The 20,383-nt window shown below is 41.6% G+C and overlaps 1 protein-coding gene across 2 annotated transcripts in view; it reads right to left on the reverse strand.

Moving 5' to 3' along the window:
• Positions 1-1,048: 1,048 nt before the first annotated feature.
• Positions 1,049-20,383, reverse strand: part of PTPN22 (protein tyrosine phosphatase non-receptor type 22) — a 67,750-nt gene continuing 48,415 nt past the window's right edge. For both annotated transcript variants that reach the window (XM_069945712.1, XM_069945711.1), the window contains exons 12-21: positions 15,872-15,933; positions 12,514-13,232; positions 11,022-11,087; positions 10,776-10,918; positions 9,068-9,095; positions 7,719-7,802; positions 5,896-6,005; positions 4,433-4,463; positions 3,037-3,108; positions 1,049-2,151 (exon numbers count right to left, since the gene is read on the reverse strand). In XM_069945712.1, coding sequence (XP_069801813.1) covers positions 2,087-2,151; positions 3,037-3,108; positions 4,433-4,463; positions 5,896-6,005; positions 7,719-7,802; positions 9,068-9,095; positions 10,776-10,918; positions 11,022-11,087; positions 12,514-13,232; positions 15,872-15,933 — 1,380 coding nt within the window. In that variant the 3' untranslated portion in view covers positions 1,049-2,086. The remainder of the gene's footprint in view (positions 2,152-3,036; positions 3,109-4,432; positions 4,464-5,895; positions 6,006-7,718; positions 7,803-9,067; positions 9,096-10,775; positions 10,919-11,021; positions 11,088-12,513; positions 13,233-15,871; positions 15,934-20,383) is intronic.

The following is a 20,383-nucleotide window of genomic DNA, read 5'->3' on the forward strand; positions in this document are numbered from 1 at the left end:
TAGTGAAAGTACAGTGAAAAAAGAAAAACTGTGTGAGCAACTATAAAATATTGTCCGCTGTTTGCAATAGATGTCCAAAAATAGTTGACATGATCATTATTTTGATGTCCGCGCAGACAACGTCCGTGATTTTATACACTGTGCGCATTGGACGTCCGTCATCCCATTGACTTCAATGCATTGCATTGAAGTCATTTAAATCGAGGCAATAACAGACGTCTTTTTAAATAGAAAAAGCGGACACCTTTTTTTTTTTTTTTTTTTTGAGATTGTGTAAACATAGCCATAGAAAGAACAACAATTAACAGTAAGACAAAGAACAAGGATCACAGGTATCTCTGAAACCCATTACATTTACACACAAATGCAATCAATATAAATATTTATTTAACTCATACTTTTATACATTCGTGAAGTAAAAATATTTTTGTAAGAAAGGGGGGAAAAATTCTGTTTCTCAAAAAACTTTTTATAATGCGCCATCTGCCCATTTTCCCCTTCAGTTAGAGCAAGTAAATTGATTTTAAACCAACTGGTTCCAGTTGATTCCAACCGTGTGGAGATTGATGTGACCCTTCCGCCATACAGATTCTATATTTACAGCCCAACAACATTTATTAAAACACCATCATTAATACAATAATAATTGGAATGTACTGATTGTTTCTGACCGCAAGTGTCGCTAGGTAGTCATATAAGAATGGGCCTTTCTTATCCCATTACTATGCGTTTTACTGGCCACTACTGTTTTCTATGGAATGTGGAGATACTGCAAACATTTATCATGGTTTAGGCTATGATCACACTACGTAAGTTCCGCAGAAATCACGGCCGTTGTTACAACGGCCATGATTTCTGCGGTAGTTATGTAGTGCTGCAGGCTGAGGGAATCCCGGCCGGAGCATATACACATTGTATACACTCCATCCGGGAATCGCTAACGGCGCTGCGGAAAACTGACATGACAGTTTTCTACGGCCGCTAATCATTGAATAGCAGCCGCAGAAAACCCTGTCAGTTCACACAATGGAGCGTGCGGCCGGTGCGGCTGGTGCCATTGTGTGCAGTGAAGAGTTCTGATGCGGCCGCGCACGGATGCACCAGCATCAGAACTCAGCGGCGCTAAAGATCATCCGGCCGGTACTGCAGTACTGGCCGGGATCATCTTTTCTGAGGGGGGAACATAAGAAAGAACATATGCATAAGGGATCTTATGCCCGCGCTGCGCCGCATCACCGGCTCCCGTACCCTACCGGATGCCATTTTCTCTCACATGTGAGGTGCATCTGGACCTGGCTGCCACATCACTGAAGGGTGGGATTCAGCCCGCTCAGCCAATCAGTGATTGCATAGGTATCCCGCCAGGTATCCCTGACGTGCAGGCTGTCGTCGGGTCCAGGAGCAGGACGTGCGCTGCGCAGGCACTGGGAAAGGTAAATATACCTTCTTTATTGTGTTCCCCCACACTGAAATTATTTTTTTGCCCCCACGCTGGACCTTTCCTTTAAGCAATTCTGCTTATCTTTTCTTAGATAAATTTTTTAAAGCATTTGCTTGCAAAATGTAGATTTACATTATATGGGTAATAATGGACATGGACACCCCTTTTAGTGAGAGTATCAGGTACTGTACATAAGTGAAATGAAAAAGTTTCACAGTGAAATCCCTCCATAAGACCTTCCTTTTTTGAGAAGACCATCTCCTTATCCAGAGCAGGTTTCCTATGACCATATATTCGGCATACTTCTTTGAGAAGACCTCTTGAAAGCCACTTCTCAATGCAATTTTTGGTGGTCATCTCAAAGAGGTTTTATAGTCACGCGTCCCCATACTTTTCCCATCTGTCGCATTTATATGGGTAAAACATACTTGAAGTTGTTCATGACTTTAGGCTACTAGGTGTTTTAGGTTCCAACTTTCATGTCATGTAAAACCCTGTGTTATATAACATATTTGGTTGGGACTTTATCTTTGGCCATACGGTATAAAGTGAGGAGTCACCGTTCCTGAAAACATGGCATAATAAATAGAATGCCAACACAATATCTAATTTTTAATTTAGAAACAGAAATGTGCTGATGTTCTTTTATATGTGCCAAGTTGCTGGTGGATTTCTAGGCCCCTTTGGTTTTGCAAATCGATTCCCGAATCCTTAAAAATAAAAATGAGTATAATTAAATGGAGATAATGAACTTACAGAAAATAAATGAACCACCATGACCCAGGTGACATGCACTGAAACCTACATTTTTATCTGATTGATTGAGTTGGACATTGATTGAGTTGGACATTAAATGTGCATCCTGCTGCGAGTTTGTCTGCCCATAGAGTTTACTAAGCAGGGATCCGCAGCCCCATTTACTATGTAGTTAGTTTTTACGTAATTGGAAATTAAGAAGCCATGCTAACTGGTTTGAATCTGACCATGGAGCATGGAGTATATTTTTCTTGTGTTTTATGAAACTGTAGCCGTAAATGTAACAAATATTAATGTGGCACAAGTATGCTCGATACCTGACCTCCTCATGGAGCTTGGGTAAAGGTGGCCGTCAGTTATATCTCCCACCTGCCCCACAAACCCACTACATTTTTCAATTCTAATTTCTGCATATTTTGTCCCTTGAAGGGATATTTAAACGAAATAAACAAAAATTAGAATGAAAATATGTAATAGGTTTCTGCAAGGCACATTAGAACTCCGACGGTATGCCAAGCAGGGGGGCACCTGGTTAAATGCCCAAGTCTCCTATTGATTTCATTGGGGTTCATTACTTGAGTCGAGCACTTGAGCATTTAGGTGTTTACCAACACTAATAAATATAACATATTATAATAATAATAATAATAATAATAATAATAATAATAATAATAATAATAATAATAAATGAAAATATCAACTGATGGTGAATCTCTGTAAAGTGCTGAAGAATATGTAAATATGTAATATTCTACATAAATAAGAGATAAATAAAAGACTATAATACAGTATAATATAATAAAATAAATATATATAGAATTAAAAAAAATAGTTTTTACCAAAATGTAAAAATGAGAAGGGACTACTTGGTTGAGAAGATGCAGATTCACTTTTCGCTAAACTGCAAACATCTGTGAAAGGAAAACAAAATTGCTGCTTAGATTTTTCATTCTCCTCACATAATAAAGCAGTGCTGTGATTTGTTGCTATTGGAAACTTTATACAGTTTTCATAACTATTTTCCCATTGTTTTTAATGGCAGATAATAATGTATCAGTAGCAATAAATAAGTAATAAACAAGAACACATAAACTAACATGCATTTTTAGTCTTTTTCCCACTAGGTAAAAATAAGGACAAATAATGGCCGTTATTTGAACCTATTTTTACATTGTTTGAACATAGTCTAAATGTGTATATAGTTTTTGCGTATATATATATATATATATATATATATATATATATATATATACGCAGTCCCAATACAATATGCTCAGTCTGTTGGTTGTTTTTGCAGAAATGTGTCATACAGTCCGGCCGTATGAAGGATCCCACAGGAGGCAGGGGCAGGGGAGAAGATAACAAGCAGTCCTTACTTACCTCTCCCCGTGTCCACGTTGCACATGTGACCAGTTCCAGCACATTTTCCCCAGAGTTGGGATGATGTCACGACTGGCTCTCAGCCAATCAGTAACTTGGGCAGAGTCCCACCCCAGTCAGTGATTGGCTGAGTGGGCTGTCCATCACCAGAGTCGTGACGTCAGCTTAGGTGGATATCCCACAGCGACGATACATCGCTGCAGAGGCACGAGGAGAGGTTCGTGGGTGAGGTTTGTTATTTTCCCCACTGCCCCTGCATTTGGGAAAAAACACCCTGTGGCCGGACTTCTCCTTTAAATGCTCATCAGTCTGTTGCCACAGATTCACTGGAGCAGTGATTTCCTATGGCCATCTGATTCATCTCCGTTCATGCATATTGAGCAGGAAGATGAGCTGCACCCAGATCTCCGTGGCGGAAGTGGCACCGGGAGTGGGACACACAGGTGGGGGTATGTATGAGGGGCCCTGTCCAGGGGTGAGCTGGGTTCGGGGGGGGGGGGGGGGCTGCCTGGGGTGACAAGTTCTCTTTAACTTCTTAACACAATTCTAGAGAATCCTTGTAAGCCCATGTTCTAGAGTATGTAGAAATATTATTTATGATTGCACACATATCTACACTATGGGGGAGATTTATCCAACTGGTGTAAAGTAGAGTTGTCTTAGTTACCCCTAGCAACCAATCAGATTCCACCTTTCATTTTCCAAATTGTCTGTGAGGAATGAAAGGTGGAATCTGATTGGTTGCCGGGGGCGACTGAGCTAGATTCACTTTACACCATGTTTGATAAATCTCCCCCTATATGTATGACATAAAGTTAGGCTAAATTCTAATATATTTTCCACATATTCACTTACTTTTTTTCATGTTTCTCAATATTTTCAGACTCTAAATGAACAAAAAATAAGAATTTAATCATTAGAAATAAAGGTATTTTGCATTTTTTTTAAGCCTATGTTCACATAAGAAAACAACCCTACGCTTGTTTCAGGAAACCATCTGATGTACAGTATATCCCAGTGTACCCCTGCCTGACCCATTGATTTCGGTGTACAGAACATAGCGACTACTTTCCGTATACTGCTTTTTGTGCCACTCATAAGTACAGACTCTCATACTTTTAAGTCCTACAAATAACAATCTGGTTGGGTATGCTGTGGTATACGTCAGCATACTGGTCAGCCATTTTCTGACAGATACTGCAAGCATAGGTTAGTTTTCTGACGCGGAGATTTATCAAACATGGTGTAAAGTGAAACTGTCTCAGTTGCCCCTAGCAACCAATCAGATTCCACCTTTCATTCCTCACAGACTCTTTGGAAAATGAAAGGTGGAATCTGATTGGTTGCTAGGGGCAACTGATCCAGTTTTACTTTACACCATGTTTGATAAATCTCCCCCATCTAGTCTAAAGAGCCTTTTACATGGGTAGCTGATCTGTAGAACAATTGACAGTTCATACCCTCTCCTAAAGAGGTTTTCCTATTATAACTTACTTGCTGCCTGTTCCATGTATATGCCGCACTGACAATGGCCGTTGCTCGGTGCAGCTGTGCAAAAGAATGAAGCGGACGGGCCGATGGCGCGGCAGTGCTCCTAACAGTGCACCAGAGTGAAGATTACTCTGACTACCAGTGTGGGACCTGTACCGCACACATATCTGCCTCCTCAGGTAGTAATTCTTGCGGAAAACTCCTGCCTCCCTCTCTGCCGGCTCCATAGACTCCATTCTATGGTTGGGCGGATTGGCATGTCATTTATTTGGGTGGTTGACGGAATCCGCCCAAACATATAATGGAGAGTATGGAAGAGGCAGAACTTCAAGTGGTAGCGCAGGGGACCGAACAGCGGATTCCGCACAGTTTTCCGCAAAAATTACTATATGTTCATATACCCTTAGGGGCTATCAGCAGATTCGTCTAACCTGCTTATATATAACCTGCTTTAATATTTAGAGGAACCAGAAATGTTGATCACAACTGCACGGTAGTATAAAATGGGATTGTCTCCATAACATTTCCTCTGGACTATAGACTGTATATTGTAGAATAAACCATTTATTTGTAGTGACATGGAAATCTCACTTGTATCAAGTGGACTCCATTTACTTCAATGGATGATGAAGGGATGGAAAATATTTTGTCTACCATTCCTTGATAATTTTATTCTTGTTGAGGAGCTATTGTGAGGTTTAGTCCTATTACCACAATGCAGCGGGTTATCACACTTATGGTTAATTACCATATAAATATAAGGAAAGGAAGCTGTAGACGAGAATCCTGCAAACACTCATGTTTGCTGCTTTCAAAGCGTTCATTACCTTTTTCCTGGTGATTTGTTGTTCAGGTTCTGAAGGTGGCACGGAGCCACTGATTTCTGTTTCAATGAGATGCAAGGGTTCAGGGATTTCTGGAACAACGCTTCCCACGTCTAAAAATATAGAGCCCATGTATAAGGTCTAAACGGCAGATACACAATGCAAAGCAGCCGGCATTGTTCTATCATTTTTAAACATTTAATTCTTATCTCCAATCGAATCTGCCTAAATAATTGTACAGTTTTTATTTTTTTAATTCCAAGTTATTTAACCCATTCCTAACTTTCCATATAATGAGCCATATGAGGACTTATTTTTTGTAGGACCCAATAGTCCTTTTACAGACACCTTTCATTTTCTTATAAAACGTCCTGCAAAATAGTAAAAAAAAATAATTAAAAATGGAAAAAAAACTGCAATATATGATATGTGATATCCAATGTATATACTTTTTGCTCTGTTTTACTAACTTTTTTTTTTTTACTTGGTAGAAAAAAGCATGGTTTTGAATCGTCATATTCGGACTTCTATTTTTTTAAATCTCATTTTTTTTAAATCTAAGTATAATGGCTTATTTCAATGCAGATCACTGGTTACTGCCCCCCCTCTTGAGTAAGGGGTTAAAGACGAATCTAACCTGCTGATAGCACCTGTGTGCACCTGCATCCCAATTCACTATAGCGCACAATGGAAATTACGGCCACTTTCCTTTGTGTGAACTGACAGTTCTGTGCGTCCACTATTCAATCCCGGCTGGAACGTATACTATGTGTATACACTCCGGACAGGATTCCATTCATTTTCAATGTAAACTATTGCAAAATTGCAACAACAGCCGTGATTAATTAAAAAAATACATTGTGTGAACATGGCCTAAGGTTGATGCACAAGTGGGTGTATGCCTCCTGCTCAGAGCAAGCTGTATAGCCACAGGCCCAGACCAAGAGCAAGGGGTGCACCAAATGAGGCATACCCTCTGTTGTTGAAGAAGAAACCCCATAATGATCAGGGATGGGGGGTCCACACTTGTGTACAGTAAATATCAGTGGATTTCACACAGTGGATTTAGCTGCCTATAAGGGTCTATTTACACAGAAAGAATATCTGACAAAGATTTGAAGCCAAAGCCAGAAACAGACTATAAACAGAGATCAGGTCATAAAGGAAAGCCTGAGATTTCTCCTCTCTTCAAATCTATTCCTGGCTTTGGCTTCAAGTCATTAGCAGATAATCTGTCAGATAATCCTTCTGTGTAAATGGACCCTTATGGTGCGTTTACAAAGAGAGATTTATCTGACAGATTTTTGAAGCCAAAGCCAGGAATGGACTATAAACAGAGAACAGGTCACAAAGGAAAGACTGAGATTTCTCCTCTTTCCAAATCCATTCCTGGCTTTGGCTTCCAAAATCTGTCAGATAAATCTCTCTGTGTAAACGCAGCATTAGTCACAGCCCTCAAGGAATTGCATCACCAATCAGCTCCCTGCACTCTGTGGGGGCTCTGCATCAGCAGGGTACGGGAGGGGCGGGTTATGGGGGTGGGAGAAACAGGACGTTCTGAGTGTGCATCCCAAAGACTGCTGGGAAATGTAGTCTGATAGCAATGCATGGGAAGAGGAGCAGCAAGAGATACAGAGCTGCCACAAAACTGCATCAGAGGAGCAGGACTACTGTACAACCGCATGAAGAGTGTCAAGGGAGAACATAGGTAAGACCTTGCATTGTTTTTTTTTTTCAACAAGGCTGCCCAGAGTTCCCCTTTAAGAAGCAGCATGTATTATTTAAATCCTATTATATATTTTTTACTGTTTTGTCTTTATACTCACGGCAGGCTTCATCAGCAATAATATAAGAGTCCTCGGTTCTTTCGGGAATTGGAGGAGGAGAAGGTGATCTATTCCGGCTTTTTTCTAGGATATAGAAAACATTATATTTAGTTATTCCAGTATAAAGATAAAGTGATGCAATACAAATGTTAGGCTATGTTCACACTACGTGAACGACCGGCTGTTCCGTGACCCGGCCGGTCTCTGCCAAGATCATCCAGGCCGGTACTGCAGCACCGGCCGGATGATCTTTATGGCCGTAGTGTTCTGATGCAGGTGCATCAGCGGGTGCCCGCATCAGAACCCCCCACAGCACACAATGAAGTTCATTGTGTGAACTGACATGCGTTTCTACGGCCGCAATTCACTGAATTGTGGACGCAGAAAACTGACATTTCAGTTATTTGCGGGTCTGCATGGGATCCCGGCCGGGGCGTATACGATGTGTATACGCTCCGGCCGGGATCCCATAGAAATGTAGGCAATGTTCACAGGAGTACAAAGTATGGCCGTTGTTGCCAATGGCAACAACGGCCGTACTTTTACGTAGTGTGAACATAGCCTTATACTGTATTAAAGGTATTGTGGGGATTTTGGGGATAAGATTTTATTAAAAAAACAAGGATCGTGTAGAGAATAACGCCTTTCTATCGCTCTGTTCTGATTATCTGCAGCAGCTATGGGCTAATATGAGATGCCGGACGGCTTCCTTATCCCCAGGATGATCAGTCATCATATTCAGAGCTGTGGTGGCCCCAAAACTATGGGACTTTACCGCTATCCTTATCCTTAAGTGTGTAACTTTAGCCTTAGATTAGGACCAGGGGCAGTATGCAACATCCTTCTCCCAGAACCTTAAAGGGGAACTGCTTTGATCTTCTTTGCTTTGGTGATCAGCCTCTGTTGAATGTTTTTGGCTATTTTGCCGTGTGCATTTTTTAAATAGATTTCCTGTGCTTGATCCAGTATGTCTGACTTCATTCGACCTATTCTTTAGCCCCACCTTGGATCTGACTTTGACCTGCTTGTCTTGTCTAGACTCATTATTAGCTATCTCACCATCTATAGCAGGGATGGGGAACCTTCGGCCTTCCAGCTGTTGAAAACTACAATGCCCATCATGCCTGGACAGCCAAAGCGAAGGAACTGCAGGGCTTCAGAAGCCCTGGTCCAGGCTTAGATATATATCACTAATGCTGCTGCCTTCAAAAATTGGCATCTTACAGTCCTGAAAAATGGTGCATGCATAGATGGGTTGCAGCCACAATCCTTCACTATTGAGATGATTGGGAGTCGCTGCAACAAAATATGACAAAATTGTAGATTTGTTTAGTGAATTATGAACTTACCAAACTTTGATCCTCTCACTTTTACACTCTAAAAAATAAGAATGGAAAATAAGATTAAATATTAAAGAGATAGTATGAAAGCTATGTAGGTTGACAGTATTATTATTAGGCTTAGTCAGTGATGGCTATGAGTGGCTATGTTCACACATTGTATTTTGGTCAGTATTTCTGTCACTATATTGATCAGAATTTGAAGCCAAAATCAGGAGTGAAACTGACAAAGGAAAATGACGTCATCTTTTATAATAACGGCCGCCGTTGTGCAAATAATGTCCATTTTTTAAATAACAGACGTTATTTGCACAATGACAGCCGTTATAAAAGACGGACATCATTTTTACATAATGTGAACCTTCTAGGTTTTCAACCCACTCCTGGTTTTGGTTGAAAAAATACTGACTGTTAGGCATAGCCTCCAGGAGCCAGTGTGTGTTTCCTTCCTATTCATGCTCACAGCCACGGGCAATGTTGGTATTGTGTGTGTTTTAGGCCATGTTCACACGTTGTATGAGACCAGCCGTTCCATGACCTGGCCGGGTCACGGAACGGCCAGTCTCACAAAAGATCATCAGCCTTTGTTACAAATCACGGCCTTTGTTACAACGGCCGTGATTACTACGGAACTTACGTAGTGTGAACATAGCCTTAGTCTGTATGTCTGATTTGTTAAGTAAAATATGCAGTAAAGCCTTTATATATATATATATATATATATATATATTTGTATTCCTAGACCATCTAGTACACTTTTCTACGCTTTCTTTGCTAAATCCAGACAGCCGTGATAAATAGTGGTTGGAGCAAAGTTTGCAGCGGAAAGAAAAAAGCTAAGTCATTTTTTTATACAAAGGCAGGCCCTTAGGCTATGTTCCCACACAGTATTTTTGCTCAGTATTTTGCAACCAAAACCAGGAGTGGGTTGAAAACACAAAAAAGCCTCTGTTCCCACACTGTTGAAATTGAGTGGATGGCTGTAATTTAATGCAAACAAAGGCCGTTGTTTTAAAATAACAGTAATTATTTGCCATTAAATGGCGGCCTTCCACTCAATTTCAACAGTGTGTGAACATAGCCTTTCTGTGTCTTCAATCCACTGCCGCTTTTGGTTGCAAAATACTGACCCAAATACTGTGTGGGAACAAAGTCTAAGGGCCTGTTCACATTGAACAAAACCGTCAGAAATTCTGAGCGGAACTCATCATGTGGGCTCAGCTCGGAATCCCGCTTGCCTCACCGTCTCAATGTGACATGTCAATTCTTTGAGCGGTAGACATCACATTGAGACAGTAAGGCAGGCGGGATTCCTAGTCCACGGTGCGAGTTCTGCTGGAAACACACACAGCAGTTTTCTCCATGCTCCTTTAGACCAGATCGGCAGATAGGGCACGATCAACCGAGTGGCCGGGCTGCACAGACTATCGCTGTGTTATTAGTGCGGCACGTAACATTTATTGTTAACGAGAGATGTGCGGCTGACAACCATAAATTTCGCAGCCCCCCAAGAAATAAAAGCTGCCAACGAGCAGGCATTTGCTCACTCATCGGCTGATCTCTGACACTTTTACATTATAAGGTGAATGAGAATTCCTAGGAGAGCTTGTTGCCCATATTCGGGTCCTGTAAAAGGGCCTTTAGTTTTCAGAATGTATAGTGTCATAAAATTAAAAAAATAAATATATTTCTATTACATTTTATAGATAAAGTGTACCTTGCTGCGTGCCATGAGCTTCAAATCATCAAATTTTCGTTGGGACACACCACCCCACTCCAGCGATGTGCCAATTCTTATGGAGGGAACTTTTGGTTGCAATGTAGGCTGCAACTGAGCGGAGTCCTGAACCTGCTCAGAATCTGCAAACACGGAGGGTTTTTTTGAGACTTGTTTTTTGAGTCTCTCCACCTAACATATTCGTGTTACATTGGCTTGTATTTTTTATAGACATGCTTTTCTTACCTTGTTCATTGGGAACTATGAAGGACTCAGGTGTACGTTCTGGCAATGGAGGGGGACTATCATCATCTGTAACGGAAATAGGGTACATCATCTGAACATCATTTTTCATGTATACAACAATTTATGGTATGCAATCCTGGGCAGGCAACTGTTTCCATGTATAGAGATGACAAGGTGCTTCTGCTTAAAGCGATTCTGTACCCCCAACCTGCCCCCCTAAATCGCTTGTCTCAATGACATGTCAAACATTTTTGTGGGAATGCAGTGTCCCAGAACCAATGTGCCATTTCTGTTCCGTCCCTGTGTAGGTCAGCACTGCCATAGGCTAGTGTTCGGTAGATTGAAGGGCGTATCCCACCACTAGGTGTCTAACTGTATTCTCGGTAACTCCATAGCACAGCTGAAGATCTGAATTTAAAGGTTTAACTGTGTATGTGACTATTCTCAGGTTTTCTTTTGTATTGCCACCAGGTGAGAGTTGGTTAGGTATCCAATCCCTGCCGAGGGTACCTCACAGATGTCCCTTCTCTTTCTAGTAAACTTATCAAAAAAGTTCTGTCTCCTTGTCTGCTCATCTCTACCTAAAGGAAAGCTCCCTGAAGTTTACTTATAGTTGTGGAGCAGTTCAGTCTAGTTAGTTCTGGTTAGTCTTTAGTCAGTGTCAGAAAAGTAATATCTGCTGAGAGAATTTCTAGCTAGGGCCTGGCCAGCTGGCCAGGGCCCCTTTGTGGGTACCACGCTGAATTATAGGGTGCATAAAAATTCTTAAGCTGCCTTCTTCAAACACTTCTCTATCCTAGCCATGTTGGGCTAGGGATTCTGCAGTGAGGCCACTGTTGACAGGGACAAAGACTTTTCCATGCTAAGAGGCTATTCTTCTCTACAAATGCCCTGCAACTTCACCAGCAGCTTCAATTTGCCAGCATGTTGGAAAGAGCATCTAAAGCCGACTTACTCTGCTGCACGTTGCTACGGCTTAATGGATAATCCCAGTGGTAGCTCACCCTTCAATGGATGTTTTCCTGGATCATGTTGGTGCTCTCGACCAGCAAAAGGCGGATTGTCATAGCATGTGACGCAGCTCTATAGGTTCTAATGGAGCCCCGTCACAGAGGGAGGAGTGGGCCGGTGCTCGGGAATAGACCAGCACCATGCGTGGGAACCAGGAGGCGGTTCAAAAAAGGACCGTTATTTTTTTCATTATTATTTATTTACTTTAACCGAGTTTGACATCCAAGGGTATGTTCACACTGAGCAAAATTGGTGCAATCCGCTTCCTCCACTCTCCATTCAAAGAATCGACAGGTCAATTCTTTGAGTTGAGAGCCGCAAAGAGCGGAGGTGTGCAAGCCCTCCCATAGGGACACTGGTTGACACTGAGGCAGGTGGGATTCCGCGGTGGAAAGCTCCGCTGTGTAATTCGGCAAAATTTGCTCAGTGTGTACAAGCCCTTAAGAAAATTCTTTAACCTGTTAAAGTAGTTGATACTTACTCTTGCTATTCAGGCTGCTTAACTGAGAAACGTCTAACCCTTCCAGCGGCGCTTGTATGGAAGGTTCATTTCCATGGCACAGATCTTCTGATTCAGACAGTAATGAGCTACAGGTCTGCGTACTGCTCACTTTCGATTCAGTAATTTCGGGGCAAACAGCTTTTAGACACAAATCAACAAATTTGGGTGAACCAGGGTCAGAGGATGGAGTTGGCGAAAAATAAGGGTCTTCAGTCAAGCGAATATATACGTTACTGCTAGGAACAGTGCTTATGTTAGTTAAGGACCCGGTCAGTTTGGGCCCTTGCTCCATGTTGGATAAAGCATTGAATGCACCAGGATACATATGTGACTCAGTATTTGAAAGTATACAGGAATGTCTCTGCAGTTCAAATGGAGAAGATTTGGTTTGCGTTAATGGTGTATGTCCACTGTACATCCTTCTTTCTACTGCAAGAGGCTTGATGTTGGAGTCAACATTATGGATATGCTTGCCATATTGTGTCCTGGGTAAAGGTTGGGGTACATCAAAACACTGATCAAATAAGTCCAGGGTTTGACTTTTGAGGTTATTTTGCTGGGTATTGCCGCATGTTTTATACATCTTTGGTGGTATTAATGGTTCCAACACATTATTAAAATCTATCCCAATGCTACAAGCTGCTGCTGCAGAACCTCCGGTCCATTGGTGAATATCTTCTCTTGTATTTTCTGTAAAACTTTAAAAGGGACAGTAATAATCTTAGAAGTGTAGGCAAAGCCATTAACTTAAAACACAATCTAAGGGTCCTATTCCACGGCCCCGATGATCGTGAAACAATAGCTGCATCGTTACCGATGTCCTTGCAGCCCTTGCTTCATACATTACCTGTCTGGGCGCAGGTCTACTTCTGGTCCCGCGAGCCGCAGCAGCTTCAGAGCGGGGCTGTCTGAACTGACAGACCGCTTAGCCAATCACTGGCCGTGGCGGTCCCGGCCAGTGATTGGCTTAGCAGTCTATCAGTTCAGACAGCCCCGCTCCGAAGCCGATGCTGCGCGCGGTACCGAGAGAAGAAGACCTGCGCCCGGACAAGTAATGTATGGCTCTGCTGAAATCGTCGGTCGCCGCAGCGCACCGCTATTCAACCGTAGCGATGCGCTGGTGGCGAACGACGATTTTAGGTCTGAACGATCAGCCGATGACACGATCGCACGATTATCGCTCCTGTGAAATAGGCCCCTAAGGCGACGACCACACAACTTTTTGGACATCCCTCATCCTGTGACCACCTAACAACTTTAGTTTTGAAATAACAGCCGTTATTTGGTTGCACAATTACGGCCATCCACAAAAACGACCATCAAACAGCCAAAAAAAAAAAAAGATGTGTGATCGTAGCCTCATACTTTTTTCTTAACCCCGGCACATAGCAGACTATAGTTGCTCATTCATATCAATTGAGTTTTCCATTAGAGGGGTTAAAGGGAATCTGTCACTAGGCAGCATAGACTAGTGACAGAAACGTTGAACTGATCGGTGTATTACTTCCATCATTCTGTTCAGCTGTTCTCCTAATATGCAGGAGAATAGGATTCTTGCCGCACCCCTGCCTCCGCCCTCCAGCTGCTGATTGACATGTGACTGACTATACACAGCATGGATAGATAACTGCCAATCAGCTGGTGGGCGGAGTTTCCTGCTTCTCAAGAATATCCAGGACTACTGGGCTCATGCACATAAAGGAGAGGGCTACTTATTGTTATTGGATATCTCAGGATCAGCTGCACAGAACAATGTAAGTGATACATCACTCTGTTCAGCTTCTCTGTCACTATGTTATGCTACCCTTAGATGGGACAGCATAAACCTACTGACAGAGTCTCTTTAAGGGTCATATGCTTGGTTACTTGGTTTTTGCTTGGTATTTGCATCTGAGCATGCAATTTGCCCATTGCAATTTAAGAAAACAGTACTAAGAAAAAGAACTTGGCAAAAAGAAGAAGAGGACGTCGATTGTAAGGTAAAGATAACAGATTTTGAAACAATAGAGGAACACATATGGCCTGAGAAAGGTCAGATAAGATATAGGGGGAGATTGATCAAAGATGGTGTAAAGTGAAACTGGCTAATTTACCCCTAGTAACCAATCAGATTCCACAGTTTCTTTCTATAGCAAAGTGTTTTTCGTATCATCCAATTCCGCCTAGGTCCCTGTGTTCCATTCCCCTGATAATACCCTGTCAATGCATTCCTGATGATGGTCCGAACACAGTGCAGCCCATCATTTAGGCTACAATGTCTTCCGGCCAGTATCAGGAGGCCAGAACAGAGTGCTATCAGGGCAAGGTGAGTATTTTACAGCCCTAGGAGGCAGTAGTTTTTTTAAAGGGGTTTTCAAGCCATTTAACATTGGTATTCAAAACATAGACCATCAATGCCTGATGGGGTGGGGTGCAGACACTGGGCACCTGCGTCCATTAGCTGATCGGCAGAGGTTAGGGTCCATTTACACAGAAAGATTATCTGACAGATAATCTGTCAAACATTTGAAGCCAAAGCCAGAAACTGATTTGAAAAGAGGAAAAATCTCAGGCTTTCCTTTATGACCTGATCTCTGTTTACAGTCTGTTCCTGGCTTTGGCTTCAAATCTTTGGCAGATAATCTTTCTGTGTAAATGGACCCTCAGGCTCTGGCGCATACACAATGAACCGCTTTAGCTGTGCATCGTTCGTTGTGGAGCAGATTACTGAGATGCAGCTCCCATTCACCCCAGTTGGGGCTGCACTGCAGAAACCTGGCGCTGCCACTGCCTGATGCTTTCACTCATCCATTGTGAATGGGCCAGAGCAATAACTCTACCCGGATATCAGCGCCCCACGATTTACTTCTATTTAAAAATCTCGAGTCTTCCCATACTTATCAGCTGCTGTATGTCCTGCAGGAAATGTTGCTTTCTTTTCAGTCTGACACAGCGCTCTCTGCTGTCAGCTCTGTCCGAGACAGGAACTGTCCAGAGCAGTAGCAAATCCCCATAAAAAACCTCTCCTGCTGTGGACAGTTCCTTTCTCAGACAGAGGTGGCAGCAGAGAGCACTGTGTCAGACTGGAAATAAAACAACACTTCCTGCAGGACATACAGCGGCTGATTAGTATGGGAAGACCTGAGATTTTTTAAATAAAAATCGATGCCAGGAAAACAGGTATGCTTAAAGTGACAAAACATGCTGGGACATACTTACAATATATCATATTGAAATACAAGATTGCGAAACGCCATGACTAAGGACTATACTGCCTGAGACATGTTGGCATTTTAAAAAACATCAAAATAAAATTTTTTTTTTTTTTTTGGAAGATGAAATATAAGTTGACCTTTACCTGCTGGACAGATCTATCAAATCTCTGTCAGTGTCTCCTGGATCTTGTGTATTCAAAAATTTCTATACATTAAATACAAAAAAATAGAGATATTTAGAAAAGCAATTCACAGCTGTTCATAGGTTACATGTATCAGTATAAATCACTGAAGTATACGTGTAAGGTGGCACAGGAGCAGCCTGGATAGAGTGTATTTGTGGATATCATTTCCATTTAACCTTTCTGTAATTTGTTATTGTGTTCTCTAGGGTACATTCACACTGAGGAAAAGAGGTGGAAATTCCAAGCGGAATCTCCGCCACAGACTCTGCTTGGAATTCTGCCTACCTCAGTGTCTCAATGATAAGTATAGGGCGCCTCCGCTCTCTGCTTAAAGAATTGACATGTCGCGAGAGCTGCGGAGAGTGGAGGTGTCCTGTACTTGAGGTGTCCTGTATCACTGAGACACTGAGGTAGGCGGGGATTCCGCTCGGAATTTCTGCTTCTTTTCCTCAGTGTGAACATAATGTGCATAGTTACAGATGAGGGCTGGAGGTATCAATGAATATCACACATAGTGAAGGCCTAACTTATTTCAGTATGCTACCACAAACAATTTTAGGAACCATTCAAATCAATGCAGCCATTCATGTAATCTATGCCGCGACACTAACCACGAGGCGCACCCCGAAAAATTGGACATGTCCTGGTGTGGATCGCAGCATGGATTTCCCCACCGCCCGGCAGCAGAGATGACAGGAGCGCAGAAGACAACTACTTGCCTACTCCCCCTGTGCTGGTCAACATGTGAGCCGCCTGGCACGGAGGAGTGGGCGACTTCTTCAGCGCTCCTGTCATCTCCGCTGGCGGGTGGGGGGGGGGTGTTGCTCTTCTATTGAGGGATCCGTTTTGCAATCCTCCTCTGGTCATTGCGGCACGTTAATTCGTTGATTCGTTAAATCATTCGAATCTGAATAATAATTGTTCGGTTGAAATGCAGTAAACGATTAACGACCGAACGAGAAATCGTTGATTGTCGTTTATAAGACCTGGACCTATTTTTATCGTTGCTCGTTTGCAAAACGTTCGCAAATCGTTCGCATTAAATAAGACGGCATTCAGTCGTTAGCGGTAGATACGAACGCAATAGCGAAGAAATAGCGAAGAAAAAACGATCGCAAATACAATCATAAGTAACGATTATCGTTCCATGGAAATGAGTGAATGTTTTCAGGTCTTTCGCAAAAGCAGTCGTTTGAGATCGTTAATCGCTAACGATTATGCGAACGATAATCGTCCGGTGGAATAGGGCCCTAAGCCATAGAGTGTAGTTATGACTTCATAACTGCAAGAACGCTTGCAGTTAAGGGACATTAATGACAAATGATGACAGTTCAGGTGGCCCAGTGCATTGCAGGAGCGGGCCACCGGGTCCCCTGATGCCGCTATGGCTGCTACAGTGGTAGTTATGCCCCTTGCACCTTTACCTCTCCAGGAAGCAACAGTGTACGCGCTGTTTCCAAACCCTGCAAGACCGGGCCCAACAAAAAGGCGGAGCCAGCACAAGCGGTAAGTATATGCCTTTTTATGCTACCAGTTCCAGCCCGCCATATGTAAAAGTACTAGGGGACACTTTAAAACATAAAAAACATACCTACATATAGCCACCACTACACTAGGAACTAGGAGATAAGAAGTTGAATCCTTAATACATAAACCATGCTCCGCATTGATTTCATAGTAACACAGAAACACAGGATCATAAGGATTAGAGGAGATGGTAATAATTCTCAATGTCTTTAATGACCTTTCCAGCGCTAACACAGGGAGACGTTCTACTTATGATGCATGACCACTCTTTTCTGCCTGTGAAGTACAATGTAATGTCCTTCTGATAATACAACAAAACAGCTCATCTCATTAGGAACCATTAGAGGGACAGGATGAAATAGACTGAACGCCTTTGATGTTTCAAGGACACATAACCAAATACAGGTCTGTGGGACATCAAGGGACTCAACCGAGCTTAAGAGGGAATAAGAGTATAGCATATTTCTAAAAAAAAATTAAAAAAAACACTCAAGTGGCCTTTAAATGGGAAATCCAGTCATTTTCTAACATGTAATTTGTATGGCACTTTACTTCAAACGTTATGTGAAAGATTATCAGGAAAAGAAATATCCATATTGCATCAAAGTACTAAGGCCCCTTATATTATTAATCAGTATGGGGCTAGGCCTATTCTCTAGCACCAAAGTCATCTCTTAATACCCCTATACAACATGGTCAAGTTCATATTGTAACACATTGTTCTTTCTGATACGGAGCTAATATATTATATAGCAATAATGTAGGCTCTCTAGGAGTAGATCATATATGGCTGGTTCTATGTAAATAACTAGGTTTACAAGGAGATTTTTATCATGAAAAATATCGTGTTTTTATCTTTCTAAAACATTTAAAATTCATATAGTCATAAAAATCATGATCATACACAATAAATCAAAATAAATAGATCCAAAGTGAAATAAAGCAAAACAGAACAAAAAACTAAAAATGCAATATACAGATTCAATTAAAAAAAAATCAAAAATACAAAATGATAAAAAATACAGAAAAAATCTTATGTTGAAAAAAATAAAAAATATAATATGATGAAAATAAAGAAAAAAATCCAATGTCCTATATTGTGGTTTAAAGTATCAGCGCAGGGCCCTTGCGCTGTATGTTTAACAGTTAAAATCGTGGTTTACATATGGGATATGTCTCTTTAAGATATTTTAAGTTCTCTAACCCCTTATCCTGTATTGGTTCCGGACCGTATAGCTGTATCGTAGTATAGCGGTATTGTTCAAATGGTGACCATTGCAGTACAGCGATATAAACAGTAACAGTTGTGATGCGGTAATACATTTGGGTGATGATATTTATAACATTTTAGTTCTATAAGTCCCGTTTCGTATATATCTGTATCTAGATTGTGTTGGTGGATGATCCACCTCTCACCCGATATCTAGTAGTCGATAGCCGTGTAAGAGATGAGTTGGTCGGACTTCAGGCTGTATAGCCGTCCAGTCTCCGCTGTTCGATAGCCGTGTAAGAGATGAGTTGGTCGGACTTCAGGCTGTGTAGCCGTCCGGTCTCCGCTGTTCTCGCTTGCTGGCGTGTATGGAGTCTATTCAGCAGCTGTCACTATGTCCGCGTGGTATGGAGCGCCCGCTCATTTGAATCTCTGATAACGGTCCTGGTGAGTACAGGGTGGAATACAGGGTAGAGGCTACGATGATGGTTAAATGTAAATATAAATGTCTTTATCGGTTGAGTTATCCTTATCAGACGCGTTTCTGGAGTATGCTCACTCCTTTCCTCAGTGAAAATGGATAACTAAGACCGGAGACCGGACGGCTATACAGCCTGAAGTCCGACAAACTCATCTCTTACACGGCTATCGAACAGCGAAGACCGGACGGCTATACAGCCTGAAGTCCGACCAACTCATCTCTTACACGGCTATCGACTACTAGATATCGGGTGAGAGGTGGATCATCCACCAACACAATCTAGATACAGATATATACGAAACGGGACTTATAGAACTAAAATGTTATAAATATCATCACGCAAACGTATTACAGCATCACAACTGTTACTGTTTATATCGCTGTACTGCAATGGTCACCATTTGAACAATACCGCTATACTACGATACAGCTATACGGTCCGGAACCAATACAGGATAAGGGGTTAGAGAACTTAAAATATCTTAAAGAGACATATCCCATATGTAAACCACGATTTTAACTGTTAAACATACAGCGCAAGGGCCCTGCGCTGATACTTTAAACCACAATATAGGACATTGGATTTTTTTCTTTATTTTCATCATATTATATTTTTTATTTTTTTCAACATAAGATTTTTTCCGTATTTTTTATCATTTTGTATTTTTGATTTTTTATTGAATTGAATCTGTATATTGCATTTTTAGTTTTTTGTTCTGTTTTGCTTTATTTCACTTTGGATCTATTTATTTTGATTTATTGTGTATGATCATGATTTTTATGACTATATGAATTTTAAATGTTTTAGAAATATAAAAACACGATATTTTTCATGATAAAAATCTCCTTGTAAACCTAGTTATTTACATAGAACCAGCCATATATGATCTACTCCTAGAGAGCCTACATTATTGCTATATTTTCTATGTTATTCTTGGGTGTCGGAATAGTAGTGCACTCGGAGTATATACTTTACATTTTTCAATATCCATAGTAGGGTGGAGTCAACATACATTTTTCTCTTTCCTAATATATTATATGCTGGTGGTGTCTCTGTAATCTCATTATAGGTCATTAAAGGGGAACTGTCGGCAAGTTAGACGAATCTAACCTGCTGATATCTCCCTATTGTACAGGTGATGCAGAGGAGGAAGGGATGTGTCTTACCTTCCTCATTGGCGCCGTTCCTGTGCAGTTAGTCGTGTCTCCCAAAAGTCCGGTGAGACCTGTAGGAGCCCTGAGGGGGGGTGTT

Source organism: Dendropsophus ebraccatus, chromosome 11 (assembly GCF_027789765.1).
Source record: "Dendropsophus ebraccatus isolate aDenEbr1 chromosome 11, aDenEbr1.pat, whole genome shotgun sequence".
Classification (NCBI taxonomy): domain Eukaryota; kingdom Metazoa; phylum Chordata; class Amphibia; order Anura; family Hylidae; genus Dendropsophus; species Dendropsophus ebraccatus.